The sequence below is a fragment of the Pistacia vera genome, unplaced genomic scaffold (genome assembly GCF_008641045.1).
Source record: "Pistacia vera cultivar Batoury unplaced genomic scaffold, PisVer_v2 Contig639, whole genome shotgun sequence".
Lineage (NCBI taxonomy): Eukaryota > Viridiplantae > Streptophyta > Magnoliopsida > Sapindales > Anacardiaceae > Pistacia > Pistacia vera.
The window spans coordinates 294,067-315,706 of NW_022196489.1; the positions used below are offsets into that span (position 1 = coordinate 294,067).

At 34.3% G+C, this 21,640-nt stretch overlaps 2 protein-coding genes across 3 annotated transcripts; both read left to right on the forward strand.

The window, feature by feature from the left end:
- Positions 1-3,551: 3,551 nt before the first annotated feature.
- On the forward strand, positions 3,552-6,532 carry LOC116111473 (heme chaperone HemW). Of its 2 annotated transcripts, XR_004125076.1 has the most exons (3): positions 3,552-4,491; positions 4,577-5,408; positions 6,300-6,532. XR_004125076.1 is itself a non-coding variant. In XM_031397644.1 (2 exons), the coding sequence occupies exons 1-2, from the start codon at positions 3,689-3,691 to the stop codon at positions 5,202-5,204; spliced, it is 1,431 nt and encodes a 476-aa protein (XP_031253504.1). In that variant the 5' UTR covers positions 3,552-3,688; the 3' UTR covers positions 5,205-5,973. The 2 variants fall into 2 exon arrangements, 1 of the variants encoding a protein (XP_031253504.1); XM_031397644.1 differs by lacking the exon at positions 6,300-6,532 and having other exon boundaries at positions 4,577-5,973.
- A 12,898-nt stretch (positions 6,533-19,430) lies between these two features.
- Positions 19,431-21,344, forward strand: LOC116111476 (adenine/guanine permease AZG2). Its single transcript, XM_031397649.1, has one exon. The coding sequence runs from the start codon at positions 19,521-19,523 to the stop codon at positions 21,153-21,155; it is 1,635 nt and encodes a 544-aa protein (XP_031253509.1). The 5' UTR covers positions 19,431-19,520; the 3' UTR covers positions 21,156-21,344.
- The last annotated feature ends 296 nt before the right edge of the window (positions 21,345-21,640 follow it).

A 21,640-nucleotide genomic window follows, 5' to 3' on the forward strand; every position in this document is an offset into this window, starting at 1 on the left:
GCAGTGGACAAAAAAGGAGGACGCTGTGTTGGTGGAGTGTTTGCTAGAGCTAAAAGAGCAGCCATTTTGGAGAACTGAATGGGGTTTAAGTGCGGTTACCTAACTAAGGTCGAAAAGATGATGTGGGAAAAGCTTTCTCATTGCGGTCTGAAAGCACAACCACATATCGACTTGAGGTTGAAGATGTTGAGGAGGCAATATAATGCAATCAACGAGAGCTTGAGAAAAGTAGCGGCTTCGGTGGAATGATGACGAGAATGCATTACATGTACCAAGGATGTCTTTGATGACTGGGTCCGGGTAAGTATGCTTCTATTGGTTTATTTGTGTAAATTTTAAATTCTAAACTGCAAGTTTATATTATTGATACAGATGTCGCATATCTTATGATGATTAAAGTTTTTATAGAGTCATCTTTTGGCAAGAGCACTGCGACACAAACCGTGGGGCCACATGATCTTTGTCGCAATCTATGACAAAGACAAGGCCAATAGAGTTGGTGCAGAGACATAGCTGATGTATTGAGGATTAGATAATGATAGTGCCGAGAACAATGATGAACAGATGGAATACGATGCTGATGTATAGGTCGATGTCGAGGGGCACACCAATGCCCCGCCAAAGGATGATGTAGGTTTTACTTGTCAAGCGGCCACTGCCAGTCAAAGCAGAGTGCGTTGGTTAGCGTAAGAGGAGGAAAAAAGATTCTGGAAAAGCAACAGACTAGCACACACATGGGCAGGTTTGAGATGCCTTGAATGGGACCCAAGCAGAGTCAAGGGTATTGCTGACTACTTCAAGAAGGAGACCCAAGAGAAAGACCGTAAAGGCAGGGTGTATTCCATCATTCTCACATTGGAGGATTCACAGTCACTGAGATGATGACTGCGACCACAGAGATTTGCAAGGAACCTTACAAGATAGATACCTTGTTTGGGTAAACCGCAGTGTGAGAGAGAATTTGTGAAGATGCAGCTTGGAGCAAGTAATGAGTACGACCAACATTTGATTTCTAGTGAAGTCTTGTAAATGGTTTTCTTTTTTGTGCACAGGGTTATTAGAATCTGACACAGTGGTTGTATTCCCTTAGTTGTATTTTGCCTATAGTCTAACAGCATACAGGATGAGTCTTTTGTTCTTTTTTTTTTTTTTTTTTGTGAAACCAGTCTGTCTAGTTATAGATGGTAATGGTCTATGATTGCAGTTACTACGGGAAGTACAGAATCACTAATATGGAATGTAAAAAAACTTTATAACTTTGGTAGTGAAGTATAAAAGGATGTGTACATGTATGTGCGTTTAAGTATGTTGTCTTAGTATGTTGAATGTGGCATTTTCACTACTTATGGAAACTAACATTTAGGTCCCCAAGAAAGTACGATGAAGGTATTCTAGCATTTATAAACTGTCATGTAATAATTTATGTTTTTTTTCCTCTTTATGTGGTTTGTTTTGTGGGTTGGTTTGCAGGAACGATGGGAGGACCACCACGTTGCCCAATTGTGACGACAGAAAGCACAAAAGTTCGTGAACAATGTCAAGAGAGCCACATAGTTTGTACAGATAGCAATGTGAAAGGTATTACGATTGGATAGTTATGGAGTCAATTTGTTGTATGGTTGGGAATAATGCTTATTAATGTAGCTCATAATTGATTGATGTGTAGGTGTAGGCGGGACCAGTCATTCGGTACATGAAGAAAAGAGGAGATGCCTTCAGCCTTAAAGGGCAGCAAATGCAAGGTACCAGCCTTGCAACTCTTAAACCGACTAATGCTTTCAGTTATGAAAGATGTATGGAATGGTTTGCAAAATCTCTTTAATTTCACCAACAATCATAAAACGATCAAACATCATCTAAGTAATCCGAGATAACAAAAAATTCAAAACATCTAGCTTTTAACATTTTGTTCATTTTTTATAACATGTAAATAAGATATAGAAGGGTATTATAGACTTTTAAATAAAAAATCTAACCTAATTAGAATAAATTGTTTGTATCTCGTATTGTTGGAGATAAGTATAAATATAATATACTTCAAACCCCGTCATTTCACATGTATTTCTTTGACAAATGCAAACACTATTCTTTCTCGTGTTAAGAAATTAACACTTATCAGAAGGACATTGGATTATATAATATTTTATTACAAGAAAATGTTATATTAACAAAAAGAAAAATTACTTTAAATATTACTAAAGTGTTTAAGAAATGTGTTTAGTACTTTGAAGATTACTAAAAATGTTTAAGAAATGTGTCTAGTTGATTCGAATAAATTGATAAATAATATATTTAGTTGGGAGAATAAATAGGTGAGTATGTTATATAGATTACTAAATTGTCCTTTTTTTTAAATATTAATACAATATTATTTAATAATATTATTTTTTGAATTATTTTTTTAACCCCCTATATTTGAAATTCTGCTAAAAAAACCCCAGTCATATAAAATTTTAATTTTTAGAAAAATCACCCCCACCCACTCTAAGCCACTGTCGGCAGCCAGCTACCACCATCGGTCATCGCCGATAGTCGACGAAGTGGCACACAAATGGTTGTATATGGCCGACCATGCGTTAGCAAAGCCATTTTCGGCCACGGATCACAAATCCATGGCCGTTTCATGGCCAGGTCTATGGTATTTTCATGGCCAAAGATGTTGCCGTGAAATGGCCATAGAAACGACTAGATCTAATCGTTTTCAGTCATGGATATGTGATCCATGGCCGAAAAAGGCCTTATTCTGGCTGGTCGTGCGCCATTACGGCAACTGACACCGACAGCTGTCAATGGTGAGTAACGGCAGGCGATGGTCTTCGGTAACTAAGGGTATTTTGTTAATTTTTAAATTTTTTTGTGGTTGGGGTGTTTTAGCTAATTTCTCAAATATAAGGGGGGCTGGGTAATTGTTATTTGGTAGACATTTGAGGACAATTATGTTCAAAACAATATTTAATTAAGGGCAAAATAGGTATAAAAATCAGATTACCCAGTAATGTTTTAATCACAAGGGTGGGGGAGGGTATCAGATTACCCCTTACATTACAAATAGTAAATACTATTTACATTAAAAGATTCTCATAATATTTTATTACTTGCAAATTAAACATCGGAATTTTGCAAAATAAATGAACACTACCCCCGTTATCTTATATGCTCCCGATCCAAACGTACCCTAATAAGGACCAAATTGTTATTGACAAGGACCAAAACAAAAACGGTATTAACAACTTTTATAAGACTAAAGTTTACTTATACCAAACCTCAAGAATGAAATTGTTATTTTCCCATTGTTTCTCTTACTCTTTCGTATTATTACTTCACATAACTCATAATTTAAGTAAGTTAAATTCCTCTAATATAGAAATTTATAACTCTTTAGCATCTCAATATGTTTTTTTTTTTTTTAATTATTAAAAAAAAAAAGAGTAAATATTACTTAAAATTAACTCATAAAGTAATTAAATGCAAATTCTTGTTATAATAATATCTGTTATTGAACTACAATACACAAACTCTAGAACTAGGAGGCAATGGCCGTATTCCGAAGTCTTTGGATTGGCGCCACAAGTTACTGGATTTAGGCTACAAACCCCTTTCTCAAAAAAGTTTGGAAGCTACCGCTGCAAAGGCTTTACCTTACTCTGCTCAATGTATTCAGTATTTATCATCATCACCTAACCTAAGGATGCTTAAATCAAGCTTCATTACCCTTCTCTCAACTTTCCCCACAAAATCCAAAACCACAAAACTCATCTCCTCCCAGACAATCAACAACACTCTTTCTCACACTCCACAACCTGTTCAACAAAATGCCTCACCCAACCTCACCACCATCACCGCCACAATTCCAACTTCTGCTTATATTCACCTTCCTTTCTGCAGAAAACGCTGCCACTACTGTGACTTTCCTATTGTTGCTCTCGGTTCTTCCTCAGGTTCAACTCAAACCAGTCACGACGACGACCCACGTATATCAAACTACATTCGCTTGCTCTGTAGAGAAATTAATGCTACAAAACTAGGATGTAACACCAAGCCGCCTCTTGAAACTGTGTTTTTTGGAGGTGGCACCCCGTCTCTAGTGCCGCCAAGGCTTGTTTTATCGATTTTGGATACGTTGAGGGCGAAGTTTGGCTTGAATTTGGATGCTGAGATATCTATGGAAATGGATCCTGGTACCTTTGATGCTACTAAATTGAAAGAGTTGATGGAGTTGGGTGTGAACAGAGTGTCTTTGGGAGTTCAAGCATTTCAAGATGGCTTGTTAAAGTCTTGTGGTAGAGCACATGGGGTTAAGGAGGTGTATGAGGCTATAGAGATTGTTAAATCATGCGGGGTTGAAAATTGGAGTATGGATCTTATCTCTTCTCTCCCTCACCAGACGCCTGAAATGTGGGAGGAGAGTTTGAGGTTAACTATTGAATCGCAACCTGATCATGTATCAGTATATGATTTGCAAGTTGAACAGGGCACAAAATTTGGAATATTGTAAGTCGAATTAGTATCGTTTCTAGTAACTCAACCCTCTTTTGGGTTTATGAATGATTTGACATCAAAGTTAATTTGCTTTCAGGTACACACCAGGAGAGTTCCCTCTGCCGTCAGAAACACAATCTGCCAATTTCTATCAAATGGCATCCAGTATGCTTTCTAGTGCTGGTTACAACCATTACGAAATAAGCAGTTACTGTAAAAACGGATTTGAGTGCAAGCACAATTTTACGTACTGGAAGAACAAGCCCTTCTATGGTTTTGGTCTTGGTTCTGCCAGTTATCTTGGTGGATTGAGGTTTTCAAGACCAAGGAAGATGAAAGAATTTGTGGATTATGTGCAAAATTTGGAGAATGGCGTGGTCGATTGCTGTGGGAGTAATCAAATTGATGCAAAGGACTTGGCTATGGATGTGGTGATGCTATCCCTTAGAACTGCAAGAGGCCTTGATTTGAAGTCATTTGGGGAAGTGTTTGGTCGCCCTGCTGTTCACTCTCTTTGCAGGGCTTACAAACCTTACATGGAAAGTGGGCATGTTGTTTGCTTGGATAAGCAGAGAAGCGCAGTAACTGTAGAGGAATTCAACACCTTGATATTAAGTGAAAATGAAATTGGGAATGGACTAGCTTACATTCGGCTCAGTGATCCAGAAGGTTTCCTTTTGTCAAATGAATTGATATCCCATGCATTTGGAGTCATAGATCCTTGAGAACCCCTGCCTGACACCTCATGCTATTTCAAAGTGATTATTGCCTATGCCGCTAGCTGTGGAGGATGGGCAGTTATATAAAGAATCACTGCATTTTCTTAGGTGATCATTTGTTTGGTGTTAATGATGAGAATTGGACTCCTCCATAGCCATAATCAATTATCAATGATGACAAAGAAACTTCAGATGGACAAACTGTATAAGGTATGTAGCTGCATTGAGATGAGCTGGACAAGAAATAATCACATCTCAAAATAGATATGGAAACTATGAAAGCTTATTCACAAGCCCGTTGTTGTAATCTATAAAAGAAGAGTTTTGAGAATGATCACAAGCTGTATCTTTATAAGAATTACAAAACAGGACGAATTGATGATTGCCTGAACTCTATGGGCGAATTTTGGTACTGTGACCTATTACTTAGTTTTGGTTCAGTGTCACTGCATCTACTGAGATTGTTTATCTTGCAATTGCATCACAATTCTAGTCATTGAAAGAAGTTCTGAGATAACAGCTAATTGGCTTTGCAATTCCTATGGACGATCATATTTATGACATTTGATAATGGATGTAAATGAAGAAACCTTTTTTGATGTAGGATGCTTCTATGTCTTCATCATATTGAGTTTATAATTCATGGGAACATCATCATAATTTTTTTATGAAGATAACTTTAAGCATGGTCTCATTTCAGCAAAACTACAACATTAATTTTTATTGTCAGTGAAAACCTATGTAATGCTTTACTTTTTATGGAAGATTTTTCCTGTGTTACCTTATTCTTTTGTGAGATTCTTTCTTGTCACTCTGCTTCACTGTTCAAAACATAATTTCCTTTTACATCAGGTAAAGTAAACTGGGACGTCATGCTTCATGGGCCTCATGCTGGGTTTTCATGTGTGTTTATAAGAAGCATGCTTTGCTATTCGAGGCTGTTGTAGTATCGAATTGGAGGATTAATTTTTTTTCTTTGTGCTTTGTTGATTAAAACCGAGTTCAGTTAGTAATATTTCTTGTTTGATGAGCTTAACTTATCTGTATTGGAGTCTGATTTTCAACTAGTTCGTCAATATTCATGTTTTATTATCTCAGCAGGTGATGTGCTATCGAGTTTATTCTCGAATTAACTTTATGGTGTCCCATTACACAATGGTTGCTGGTAAGTACCTCCAACTCCTCCCTTCATTCTCAACATTCTCAAATGTTTCTGGACCGTGTTCTGGGTACCAACGGAAATTATTGTCAAAGTATTTTATAATTTAATTCTTAATAGGGTTTTGGAATGAGTTTAAATCATAATAAACATTGCAATTTAGGCTGAGAATAGAACTTGCTGTATTGTGGCTCTGTACAATTTGCATATTTGTAGCCTTATGCCATTAGGGCCCGCCCCGTCTACACTGGTTCTGTTTTCGGAAGTACTCCTAAAAAAAGAAACCTTTCCTCTTCTCAGCCATTTTGGGTTAATAAGCTGCGAAAGCATCTTTCTCTAAAAAAAAAAAAAACATGGTGTATTAGTTGAGTATGTAAACTTTATATTTTGCCTTGCATGCTTAACTTGGATAAGTTTTGTTAATTTGTTCGTAGTTGACCATACTATATCACACTGGAATTTTATGATTACTGCTTGAGAATGAACCTAAAAAGTTTAAATTGGTTCTTAATATACTACTTCAGAATGACACTAAAAAAAAGGGATTTTGAAGGCCAGAAAAAGTTAAAATTAGTTCTTAAGATCATGTGACTCAACATCCAAGTTATGAGTTTTGATCCAAACTCAAAGATTGTGAAGTTGGGTGCAATAGATGGTGATGGAATCAGGCTAGTTACAGCATCAAATTTTGTATCGATCACAATCCACAGTCCATTATATGAATGTCAAGCTGGTCTAATCGATGTTACTCGAGACTTCATTGATGTTACAATCACCAACAACTGGTTCAAAAACCAAGACAAAGTTATGCTTCTCGGGCAAGATGATGAGTACTCGAGTGATAAAAACATGAAGGTTACTATAGTATTCAAACATTTTGGACCTAATTGTAACTAGCAAATGCCGAGGTGATTGCTTATCAAATTTTAGAACATGATCAAATCTTTTTTTTCCAATTTTTAGCTTGGGATTGATTTTAACATGAAAAATAATGTAGGGATCGTTATGGATTGGCTCATGTAGTTAATAACCTGTATCAAGGATGGACAAGCTATGTTATTAGGCGAAGCATGAACCCTAAAACCGAGAGTGAAGTCAACTTGTTCATCACAAAGAAATCAAGGAAGAATGCGATAGTTGGTATAACGTTGTGTTTTAACATTATTTGTCATAATATAATAATTATATTCACAGGTGATTAATTTAAATAGGTGACATTTAAGTTAGGAAGCACATCGAAACTTTAACCTAAAAACTTGTACTGATCAAGATAATGCAGCTTCCTAACTATGGAGGATGAAGAAAAGGGGAAACTTTTCTAAACTTTAGAAGAATAGAAGCCAAAATTTTGATTTCAATAGACTACAATCATCATTTCAAATTTTTGGTTTCCATCATTCCCTTGTTTTAGCACAAGGGCACCTTCCTCTTCCCTATTAATTATCTTTCTCTAAAGTCCAATAATTTTTTACCACTCTTTCTCAAATTTTCTCTGATCCATGCTTCGATAATTCATGCTACAAACCACACAATTGCAGAATTCTTGAATCCGAAAAATTCTCACAAAGCATAAATCAATCCAAAAAAAAATAAATAAATAAATAAAGCAAAAAAAAAAAAAAATAGAAGCACACTTGTACATATTCTGATTAAATGTTTTTGAATTCACACGTTGTTGCCCCAATACATAGACTAGTCATTGATCAGAGGGTAAAAACAACATAGATTTTCACAATTTTGTCGGTCTGTCTACTTTAATAAATTGTATAAAACAATGAGTAATGCTATATGTACAAACAAATCTTACAAAAATTTGTGTATAAACTGATGTGACACAAAATAAATGGAAGAATGAACATGATGAGTTTGACTTTTTATATTCACTCTTCTATTTATTTTATGCCACATTAGTTTGTACACAAATCTTTGTAAGATTTATGTTAGAGTGAAGCACACAAAACGTTGCCGTCGCATTTAGTGGAACACTGTCGTTTTACTCTTGTCATCACAAAGAAATCCAGACCATTGAAGGACATTAAAATCTGATGGCCAGGATTCATTCTACCCAAAACAGAATGCAAAAAACGACTTTACCTTGCTGCTGCGTTTTTCAGTTTTGCTGCTGGGTTTTATTTTTTCAGTTTTGTGTATTCTGTGTAAAGAACATCTGCTCTGTTCCGTTTCTTTTCTTGGCTGGAATCTTTATGTGGTTGGTTGAATCACTTGTAAGGGTTGTGTTTCCCTTGAGTCTTGAGGATTTGATTTAGAGTTCTCATAGGAAAAATTTCAGGTTGTTGTGAGAGTGAGATACGCTATTTGAGAGTGGGTTTGAGTGCAAAATCTGTTTGTATCAGGTTATATTAATCTTTAGTACAGCGAACTCCTGAGTTTCTTGAGCTCAACGTGGATGTAGTTTATCTTATATAGGATAAGCGAACCACGGTAAAAATTCGTGTGTCTTTGTTCTTGATTTCTTTACATTCTTTGTTTATGTGTGTTGTGTGTGAGATTGGTGGATGATTTTGAAGTGTTAGGATTACAGATTAACTCAACAATTTATTTGTACATTTAGTATTATTGTAAAGCAATATAAAAAGTAGCAATACTCTCTAACTTGAAAATTAATTTGTCAATTTTTCTAATGCAATAATCTCTAGATTAATGTTTCGAACATATTTCACAACGTAAATATATATCATTTTGGTAAATCAAATCATAGAAAAATAAAGATCTGTGGGAGAATTGAATAAAAAAGAATTGTTAAAATAGGAGAAGCCTAAGATTGTCGCGATTGAAACGATTTTTAAAAGTCAAAATCCTAAGCGAGTGAGCGATTTGAGTGTATAGGGAAAATAAATGTGAGCGTGTAAAAGACGATATTGCCCTTGCTGTTGTCAAATTCGCGCGTTCGCCTTTTTGCTTCTTCCGCTCCTCTAGTATGATCGTTGCGGATGATTTTGTCATTTCAGATTTTACGATTCACCTAAAATAGTCTATTTCTTATTACGAGAACATTTTTGTAATTATAAGTTATATACTGTAAAAAAGTCGTTATTCACAATATTGATTTTCTATTTTTATGTCCTTTTTATAAAACAAATACAAAACAGCCTTCAATATATGCATAATAAATAAAAAAGCAACATCAATCTTACTCCTTAATATTCACTTAAAATTTTGTGCTCTTAGTCAATGAACTTTAGACTTTAACCCCCTTAAATGCAAGTTTTAGAATTCAGTATTCTTTTCATCCCTCTCAATCCAACATTTAACTTAGATGTCAAAGACAATTTCCTAGTTTTGTCCCTCAATTAAGTTGCTAATCTTATAAACACTCATTAAAGAGATGGTGCTTCATACTTGCATTATACCAATGTTTTAATAACCGACTCGNAATAATCTCTAGATTAATGTTTCGAACATATTTCACAACGTAAATATATATCATTTTGGTAAATCAAATCATAGAAAAGTAAAGATCTGTGGGAGAATTGAATAAAAAAGAACTGTTAAAATAGGAGAAACCTAAGATTGTCGCGATTGAAACGATTTTTAAAAGTCAAAATCCTAAGCGAGTGAGCGATTTGAGTGTATAGGGAAAATAAATGTGAGCGTGTAAAAGACGATATTGCCCTTGCCGTTGTCAAATTTGCGCGTTGGCCTTTTTGCTTCTTCCACTCCTCTAAATTCTAATATGATCGTTGCGGGTGATTTTGTCATTTCATATTTTACGATTCACCTAAAATAGTCTATTTCTTATTACGAGAACATTTTTGTAATTATAAGTCATATACTGTAAAAAAGTCGTTATTCACAATATTGATTTTCTATTTTTATGTCCTTTTTATAAAACAAATACAAAACAGCCTTCAATATATGCATAATAAATAAAAAAGCAACATCAATCTTACTCCTTAATATTCACTTAAAATTTTGTGCTCTTAGTCAATGAACTTTAGACTTTAACCCCCTTAAATGCAAGTTTTAGAATTCAGTATTCTTTTCATCCCTCTCAATCCAACATTGAACTTAGATGTCAAAGACAATTTCCTAGTTTTGTCCCTCAATTAAGTTGCTAATCTTATAAACACTCATTAAAGAGATGGTGCTTCATACTTGCATTATACCAATGTTTTAATAACCGACTCGGGGTAAAACCTAACAAAGTGGCAGGTCTCGGGTTGATCGATTGAACCGATTTGACTGACGGGTCAGACCGGTGATGTCACTATATCCAGAGGTTTGAAATCCAGCTAACACACCCTTGTAATTTGGCCAAATGCAAATTAGCGGTCGACTAGTTGGCCGGGTTGACACACCAAATGCAAATCCCACTCATTTTTTGAGTCATTCCCCATCAAATCTCCGAAATCAGTTCGCTATTGTGGCCGCGCAACTTTTGCCTTTACCGATTGTTTCACTTACTGGAAATCATCTACATTGCTACCTTTTGACTCAGCAGTACTTTCTCTCCAAAACCCCCAATAGCCCTGCCACCGTCCACTTGCCGATCGTCGCCCTCTTCTCTAAGATTTGTTTCTTCGTGAATTTGGGGTTTTAAACAGTGAAAATGGGTGACCCAGCCCGACGAAGGCCCCAGTTTCTAGTCCGATTGGTAAAATCGACTGGGCCAAGCTATGTTTTAAAATATTGCATTATACTAAAAGTAGATACGTTGAAAATTATAATTCGCACTCATAATATATATGATTTCATAAGGCTACTACATCACTTACACCACCAACCAATATACTATTGTTATATAAATTTTTAATTAATAATTACCAATCATATTAATAGGAAAGATTGAGGAGAGAAAAAAATATTTGTAGGTAATGGAAATGCATTGATGGGTGATACAGATGATTGACATAATACCCCCATGATATTCATATTTTTTTCGATTTTGCCATTCCATAGTACACTCAAACTTCAAAATAAAATAAAATTATATTTTATAATATTTACAATTTTGACCCTTTAAATTCATATTGAAACATACTCAAACTTTGAAAAAAAAAAAATTATATTTTATCATATTTACAATTTTAACCCTATTTAAATTCATATTAACTTCACCAAATTTTATTATAAATTTATCAACTTAAATATTTGAACCATTATAATATTCTTTCTAGCTAGTATACTTGGGAGGTATAAAATGAAAACTCACTAAATATATCATAGAAAAACATATATGGATATATGTATATGGTATTGGGCCAAAAAAATAGCATTACTTTTATATATAAATCTCTACATCAAGTACCATAGTCACAAAAATAAACTCAAAAATACAGTCTGACAGTGTTGCCTTTCTCCTCCGCTACTTGACGTCCCATCCGACCGCATCTCATCTACTATCTGCAAAAACAGTTAAATCAATGGGGTGAGCACTAATTGCTCAGTAAGTAAACCCACAACACTTCTATTCTTTCTCCGTTACTCACATTCTGAATTTGCTTTCCTTACACCAAGCTTCTCTATTCTTCTTTGTTTTCTACGATTCTAGTTTCTTACTTACCGATATGTAAGCACAAATAGGAAAATTAACCCAGGATAGTAGAAATGGTATGATGCATATGCACAGATGCATAAACTTTTTTCTATGCAACGCATTTTCTTTTCTGTTTTTCTGTTTTCCTATTCTGTTTTTCTTTCTTTTTTTGCATTTCTTTCTTTTTCTGTTTCTCTTCTTTCTTTTATGTTTCTCTTCTTTCTTTTCTGTTTTTCTTGCTTTTCTATTCTTTCTTGCTTTTTCTATTCTTTTCTTTCTTTCTTTTTTATTCTTTTCTTTCTTTTCTATTATTTCTTTGCCGATCGAACTCGGTTGAGGCATGGATTCGAAACCCTGGCTGTATGAGTGTATTCTCAAATTCTTTCTTGTGTATCATCCTCATCCACATGCACTTTTTATGGACTGTACAATTTCTTCTTTCTTATTTTGAGGCCGCTCACTAAAGACAGCGTGCATGCGGGGTTATTCTTCTCTATCACTCACGGGCTCCCCATCGTAACAACCTTCTTTTCTTTTATCTTTTATATTTCTTTAAGTAAAATTTCAGATTTGAATTATTCTTTAATTATATTTCTTAAAACAATAATTCTACATTTAATTGCTTTTCTTTCTTTCTCTTTATTCTTTAATATTCTCATACATGTATATGTGCATGTAAATATGCTCATTCTTTGCTATTCTTTCTAAATGCAAATGCTTAAATGTATGAATGCATTATGGCATATTAAGATATCATTATGGAACTGACATTCTTTACCAACAATATTTCCATAACAAGATAATAATCTAACATACTCATATATGCACTTCACTTTGAAATTTCATAAAACACCTTACATGCACATACAAACTCTAAAATTGGTTACATTTCCACATATCTCTCAAGTCACCAAAATTGGAGCAAATAACTGCTTAAAGCCAACAATCAACCTAGCCGAATTTCATCCTCCACCTTTCTACATCCATTCTTTCATTTTGCATCCAAAATCCCATCAACTCAACACATACAAATGCATCACTTCTCATCACATACTAATAAATCAATTCTCATTACATACTAACAAGTCACTTCTCATTATATACTAATAAATTACTTCTCATCAGATATAATATATTACTTCTCATGGCCATGAAATTCACATATCAAACAACCTCAATTTTTAATCCATAATTCTCATCATCCAAACACACATACAACATATAAAAATTTCTCTACACAAGTATTTATCCAATCAAAGCTAAAGTTGGATTTACTTACCTTGAATTTGAGCAACTCCAACACTATANTTCCATGTGTATTGAACAGCCAATCAACATTATACACGTAAAAATTCGTTGGTGCAAAAACTTGGCATCAACATTTTATATTTACAATTTTAACCCTATTTAAATTCATATTAACTTCACAAAATTTTATTATAAATTTATCAACTTAAATATTTGAACCATTGTAATATTCTTTCTAGCTAGTATACTTGGGAGGTATAAAATGAAAACTCACTAAATATATCATAGAAAAACATATATGGATATATGTATAAGGTATTGTGCCCAAAAATAGCATTATTTTTATATTCAAATCTCTACATCAAGTACCACAGTCACAAAAATAAACTCAAAAATACAGTCTGACAGTGTTGTTGTTTTCCTCCGCTATTTGACGTCACATCCGACCGCATCTCATCTACTACCTACAAAAATAGTGAAATCAATGAGGTGAACACTAATTGCTCAGTAAGTAAACCCACAATACTTCTATTCTTTCTCCGTTACTCAGATTCTGAATTTGCTTTTCTTACACCAAACTTCTCTATTCTTCTCTGTTTTCTACGATTCTGGTTTCTCACTTACCGATGTGTAAGCACAAATAAGAAAACTAACTCGGGATAATAGAAATGGCATGATGCATATGCACAGATGCATAAACTTTTTTCTACGCAATGCATTTTCTTTTCAATTTTTCAGTTTTCTTATTTTGTTTTTCTTTCTTTTTATGTTTCTCTTCTTTCTTTTATGTTTTTCTTGCTTTTCTTTTCTTTCTTGCTTTTTCTATTCTTTTCTTTCTTTCTTTTCTATTCTTTCTTTGCCGATCGGACTCGGTTGAGGCATAGATTCGGAACCCTGGCCGTGTGAGTGTATTCTCAAATTCTTTCTTGGGTACAGTTCTCATGCACATGCATTTCTTACGAACTGTACTAATTATTCTTTCTTATTCTGAGGTCGCTCACTAAAGGCAGCGTGCATGCGGGGTTATTCTTCTCTATCACTCACGGGCTCCCCATCACAACAACCTTCTCTTCTCTTCTCTTTTTATATTTCTTTAAGTAAAATTTCATATTTGAATTGTTCTTTAATTATATTTCTTAAAATAATAATTCTACATTTAATTGCTTTTCTTTCTTTCTTTTTATTCTTTAATGTTCTCATACATGTATATGTGCATGTAAATATGTTCATTCTTTGCTATTTTTTCTAAATGCAAATGCTCAAATGTATGAATGCATTATGGCATATTAAGATATCATTATGGAACTAACATTCTCTACCAACAACATTTCTATAACAAGATAATAATCTAACATACTCATATATACACTTCACTTTGAAATTTCATCAAACACCTTACATGCACATACAAACTCTAAAATTGGTTACACTTCTACATATCTCTCAAGTCACCAAAATTGGAGCAAACAACTCTCTAAAGCCAACAATCAACCTAGCCGAATTTCATCCTCCACCTTTCTACATGTATTCTTTCATTTTTCATCCAAAATCCCATCAACTCAACACATGCAAATACATCAATTCTCATCACATACTAATAAATTACTTCTCATCACATATAATAAATTACTTCTCATCACATATAATATATTACTTCTCATGGCCATGAAATTCACATATCAAACAACCTCAATTTTCAATCCATAATTCTCATCATCCAAACACACATACGACATATAAAAATTTCTCTACACAAGTATTTATCTAATCAAAGCTAAAGTTGGATTTCCTTACCTTGAATTTGATCAACTCCAACACTATAATCTCTCTTTGGTAGAATTCATTTTCCCCTTAATCTCTAAGCATATAAAACCATAAGAATTCAAAACTTTAAAATTTAATCTCACATTTTGGTTCAAGAATCTTACCTTTGGATGCTTAGGATTGACAATCTATCAAAATTGAACTAAAATCCTATGAATTTCCTTGAAAATTGAGTGAAGAAATTTGAGAGAATTTGGGGTGAAGGTGGTGTGAACTATGGGTAGAGTGGTTAGAGTTTCTCTTCTTGAACTCTTATTATATAATAATATATATATAGTTTCCCATTTTATCCTTGCACTTTCTAAAAATTTCATCTATGTCCCTTAGTTAATTACAAAAATGTCCTCATTTTTATTAACTTCTTCATGTTATTCCACTTCTTTTCACTCCCCACTTTTTCAACTAATTATGAGTGAAAGACTATTTTACTCCTAATAACATTTTAAAGAATTTCCTTAACACTTGTTCAAGATAACTTTAACAAAATCTAACTAAGGATATTAGGACATAAATAAAGTTACGTACCTTAATCTGGGTGTTATAACCATTTACTAATGTCCTTGTTGAGTGTTGGCAGGTATACGTAATATATTGAATTATTCGGAATAGGTCGACCTATATTTTGACATAAAATTAAACAAGCTAATTTGCATGCATATATAGATAAATATAATAGTTTGATGATGGTATATATCCAGTTTGAATATTAAAAAGTAAACGTAATTTTTATGCGGGTGACGCCCCTCCGACATATCTGAATGATTTGTAATTGATGGGCGGTCGCTTCATTGACGTCATTATCCTAATCCAAAATTTCTCGTAGTCGTATCCATAAGAATGAGATTATTCGATTTCCGTGCTGATAAATTACTTGATGGAACGTAACATAACCTAATCTGCTTGCCATGAATAATAAATTCCTTCCCCACTGAATTTCTTCACGAACCTGAACCTGATACTCATACGCATAGACGACAATCGCCACTGTTTCATTTTTGGGATTATTCGGTTGTGATTGCGATGAAGGGATGGCATATAAAACAAAAAAAACGTGGCAGTTTATACGCTAATAAGAACTTATTCTACAGAGAAAGTTGTCTGATGCAGAACATGATCGATCATATGATCAATGCTAATCAGTAATCACACAGTTGTCAATTAAGGGGTTTTATAGGTGATCAAGTACTAATCATGTCGTTTTGATATGGAATTCTCATTTGCATGAAACACTAAACGACATATTGATATATCGTTAATCGTTTATACTTGAGAGATGCCATTGAAGCATCATGCATCAGTTCTTTCTAAATTTCTATGTAATTACTCACTCATCACAGACAAACTGAATTTATATATAATAAAGCAGACAAAAAAGAGTCAAATATGCTTTTCAAACCCAAAAAGGATCCATTAAATTAATCAGTTAACACGTTTATAAGACTTTTATTCTTGACCTGACCACAATCGTAAATGGGTAAAATGATGGAGATAAACACAAAATTCAGAACCTGAAAAGAATAAAGCCATCCGGCTAATTCTGATGAATTCTATAACTTTAATGAGTTGATCAATATGCCATTTCTCTCTTCGACCTCTCTAAGTAATGCCAAAACCTGACGCTGTTGCAACACTTTTTTCTTTCTACTTTCCCACTTCCATTAATTGTCTCTGAAAAGATGAACCCGCTGCACCTTCAAGTTTCAAATTGCATTAAAAAAATTCCTTCTCTTTTTCACGCATGCTCCACTAAGATTTCTATAATATATGCATATCATAATAAAAATAATCATCCGATACCCATCAATCAAGATTTCCCTTAACAACTTATATAAAAGTTGTTAATGTTTGATTTTGACACCAACTATTTGCACATACAAAATACTAAGCGGATTTAAAAATTACACATGAATGATAAATAAAAAGAGTTTACAGTGTTGAGATTATATATGTTTGCAGAAACATAAATAATAGATAGACAAGAGAGATTTTTATAGCGGTTCGGATACTTAAAGCGAATCCTACATCCACTGTTATTTTATTATTCTTTGACTTTTTTTCTGATATTGACCATAAGACATAAGAAATACTTTATTTACAGAGAGAAATAATGAAGCTCAAATGTTTGTCTAGCTCTCATATGCTCAATCAGCCCCCTTTTTCACGAAAAGATGTGCCCATTTATATATACATCTTTGAGGTCAATGTAATGAGTGTTTTTGCAAGTTGTCTTAACACATAAAAAGTTCTCATTTGTCTTTATCTTAAAATGAGATAGGGTTGATATCAGTATCGGATCCAAAAAATTTTTTTAGGGTGGGCCAAAACAAAAACTTATTACATATTAATATTTTGTCAATTAATATATTTGTTAGGGTGGACCAAAAATGGGCTGGATCTGCCCCTGATTAATATAAAATATCTTAGAGACGATATATGTTTGATAGCTAATATACTTTATCTTTTAGGTACAATTGACATCAGTGTAATTTTTGAGGTATAACAAAAGTTAACTTACTAGTACACCAAATTGGTTCTTGTTACGATAAATCTATAACTCTTTGCAGACAAAAGCATGCCAGAAATATATATTCAACTTTGGTATGCTTAAAAGTATTGCTATTTTTTCATCACAGAAACGCTACCAGAAAAGGCAGGTCGACACATTATTTCAAAAAGCATCAGCATGCGCGAGCACGACTCCATAACTAGCTAGCTTCTGTTTATTTTATTAATCCATTACTAATTAAAAAAATCAAACCATCTATTTCCATTTAAAGTTGAAGAAATGGAATCTTACAAGTAACGAGGAAGAATGAAAAGCTTTTGAACACATCAAAAAATGCATTTGCCCATATATTTTTCTCATTTCTCTACAAGAAATATTGATTTTTAATGGAACAAAGAATATAAATGATCAAAGGAAGAAGATCGAGTATCAAAAATATATATAATTTGAGAATAATATAGTAGTTTATTTTATTTCTCTACATGTTTACATGTCACTTATTATTATTTTAATTTTTCTCGATGCCCTAAAGTTAAAGACCGGATAAACCCTTCAATGGTCATCCCTATTAGCAACTCTTGAAGCTCTAAAGTTAACGATCCTGTAAACCTTACAGTAGTCATCCTTATTAACAATCAAGGCGAATCAAACTCAAGATCTCTTGAATAATACACTTAAAAGTTTCTATCATTCCATCCGACCACCCAAAAATGGTTTGTTTACGCGTCACTTGATGATATTATTGGAGGAATTAACAAAACCCGTTACTGTTTATTGTAGTAATAGTTAAATGCCTACCAGTACTGTTCTAGGGGCCACATAACAATTTAATAGATTCCTTTGAATAGTGAGTTGAGTTGTACATAGGAAAATGATTTATAATTAGATCGTCAAAAGATTTTCATTTTGGAATTTTCGAGCTACTCCTATATAAAAAAAATATTTCTCTAATGGACTAAAGTAGAAGGTAGTGGGTTTAAATTATTCTTCTTTGTTTGCAGGTAGACAATTTAAATACAAAAATTGGACCCATATATTGAGTATGCAGACTCAATATAATTTCGTCTCACCCAGTTGGTGAAAGAGTAAGCAAAGAATCCAGACACACGCTCATAGTATCAAATTTCGACAATGAAGACAAACCAAACCCTGTAAAATTAATACTCTTTCCTTGCATTACGCAAATATGCGTCTTGTATAAGTGTTTCTTTATGCTTAAAGGAACCCTAATAAAGATATTATTTATTTGAGATATAGTATATATTCTTAGTTGGGTGTCTTTTTCATTTTTAATACTCGAATTTAGTAATTAATTTTTTTTTTTTTTTAATGACCGGAAGTATCTGAATCAGTTTACGCGTATCTCAACTAATCTCTCAGAACCCTGAAATTATTGGTCGGATAAAAGCTCCAGTTGTCATCCTTATTAGCAGGAACCAAGGAGGGACTCGAATTCAGAACCTCTTGAATAATATACTGAAAATTAAGTATTTATTAAACCACTCAACCACCCAGGGGTTGATTATTTAGTAATTAACTTGATATAAGAAAACAGCATGACAATTGATGTCATACCTCTAGATTAATTATCAAATTAGGTGATACCATATCTTTAGTTTAAAATGGAACTATAATCTATGTATTAAGCTTTTAAGGATATGAAGATGATAGATGTTGACGGGAGAGGACAAGAAATAGTAATTAAACACAGCAAGTACCTCTCTGTCGAGTGTCATTATCCTTAATTGCTAATTAATTAATTACCATAAAAGAATTAGGCAAACACAATGCACAAATTAAGCGTTACAGTTTACACTGAGTGGATAGTGTAGTCAGAGAGTCAAATCGAATCTTATGTAGCATTAATTCCTGGCTTAATATATCTTTACATTATAGTTTAGCAAATTAATATTATTAGTTAAACTATATTATATAGCAAAGCCAGGTAATGAAGCGGCGCTTTTATATTGCAAAACACTACTAATGAATGTACTTGCTCTCCTCTGAATACCCATTTGTTCTATAAAATCTATCAAGATATTCCCTTTCATTAACCTCACTCATCGTTAAAGAGAGAAAGAGAGAGACATGGGAGGTGAGTTATGTTCAAGAATGGGAACCGGGCTATGCAGAAGAGTGGCAAGATCGTGGACAGAGATGGAGAAAGGTCTGAACGACGCTGTTTCAAAGAGCATAGTGGGCAAGTACTTCAGGCTACAAGCTAGAAAAAGCTGCTTCACCAAGGAGCTACGTGCTGCTACTGCCACTTTCCTCACTATGGCTTATATCATAACTGTTAACGCCACCATCCTTGCTGACTCCGGTGGCACATGCTCCGTCGCCGACTGCTCAGCTCCGGTGAACCAAACAGCTACCCCTGACTGCATGTTCAAGCCTAACGCTGGCTATCAAAACTGCCTGACGAAAACAAAGAACGACCTTATTGTAGCCACTGTTTTATCATCTATGATCGGGTCGATAGCCATGGGAATGTTAGCCAATCTGCCATTAGGCCTGGCTCCAGGTATGGGCGCAAATGCTTATTTAGCCTATAATTTAGTGGGGTTCCATGGCTCTGGACCCATCTCCTATCAGACTGCCATGGCAGTGGTGTTAGTTGAGGGCTGTGTGTTTCTTGTAATAGCCGCTTTTGGACTGCGCGCAAAGCTTGCTAAGCTTATACCACAGCCAGTCCGGCTTGCTTGTGCAGTAGGAATCGGGTTGTTCATTGCCTTTGTTGGGTTGCAAATTCACCAGGGTCTGGGCCTCGTTGGGCCTGATTCGTCCACATTGGTCACAATCACTGCTTGTGCTAGTACTAACCCAGTTACTGGTGCATGCCAGGACGGAAAAATGAGGAGCCCAACATTTTGGCTAGGCCTAGCTGGGTTCTTAATCACTTGTTATGGGTTAATGAAGGAGATTAAGGGGAGCATGATCTATGGTATTGTCTTTGTAACATTAATTTCATGGATTAGAGGCACAGCTGTGACATGTTTTCCTGACACTCCACTTGGTGATGAAAATTACATGTACTTTCAGAAAGTGGTAGACTTTCACAAAATCCAATCCACAGCAGGAGCTATCAGTTTTAGTAACTTCAACAGAAGTGAAGTGTGGGTGGCTTTAGTAACGTTGCTATATGTTGATGTGCTTTCCACAACAGGAACGTTGTACACCATGGCAGAATTGGCTGGATTTGTTAATGAAAAAGGAAATTTCGAAGGGGAGTACTTAGCATACATGGTTGATGCTAGCTCCACAATTATGGGGTCAGCATTAGGAGTTTCTCCAATTGCAACATACGTAGAATCATCAGCTGGGATAAGAGAAGGAGGCCGAACAGGATTAACGGCTGTGATTGTTGGGTTGTATTTCTTTTTATCACTATTTTTCACTCCTCTATTGACCAATGTACCTTCATGGGCCATTGGTCCGTCGCTGGTGATGGTTGGGGTGATGATGATGAAAGTGGTGAAGGATATAAATTGGGAGAACATGAAAGAGGCAGTGCCGGCTTTTATTACAATTCTTCTAATGCCACTGACTTATTCTATTGCAAATGGGATTATTGGTGGGATTGGGCTCTATATTGCTCTGAGTTTGTATGACTATGCTGTGAGTTTGGTTAAGTGGTTTTTGAAGTTGAGAAGACTGATGGTCAAGGAACATAATCAAGTATCTGCAACTACAGGGGTAGATCCATGTGTTGAAATCATCTGAAAGTGATTTAGATAAACTACATTTTTGTGAAATAGTTTATGTTCAAGATGGCGGCAATGAATCATGGATGCACAAGCTGAGAGGCTCATAGAACCAGCAAGCAATACTAATAGCTTTTGCATAGCTTAGTCGCGGATAAAAAATTTATTGTATTTGTATTTTGAAGCCAGTTTGCATCTTATTATAATATCCAAGAATTTCAAATTTGTCCTTTTCTTTTTACTTTGCTTGAGCACATGATATAAGGAAAACTGTGACAAAAAATTCATTGTGCAATGATTTTGAAGAAACATAGTTATATTCTGTTTGCAGGAACAATCCCTTGGAAATTTGTGGTTGGTTTTTGCTTCTTTCTCGTTTGTTAAGTGTAGTAAAGATCAGTAACATTGCCACAAGTTGTTCATAAAAAGGTACAAACAACTGATATATTTGAGTTCAAAGAATGTGATTTCATTTTCAACCAAATGAAGGCTATTACTTAATAG

What these genes read in the sequence shown, in the direction of transcription:
- LOC116111476 (XM_031397649.1), top strand. Translation starts at nt 19,521, where the DNA reads ATGGGAGGTGAGTTATGTTCAAGAATGGGAACCGGGCTATGCAGAAGA.
- LOC116111473 (XM_031397644.1), top strand. Translation starts at nt 3,689, where the DNA reads ATGCTTAAATCAAGCTTCATTACCCTTCTCTCAACTTTCCCCACAAAA. An exon ending in GGCACAAAATTTGGAATATT is followed by an intron (nt 4,492 to 4,576) that starts GTAAGTCGAATT and finishes ATTTGCTTTCAG; the next exon opens with GTACACACCAGGAGAGTTCC.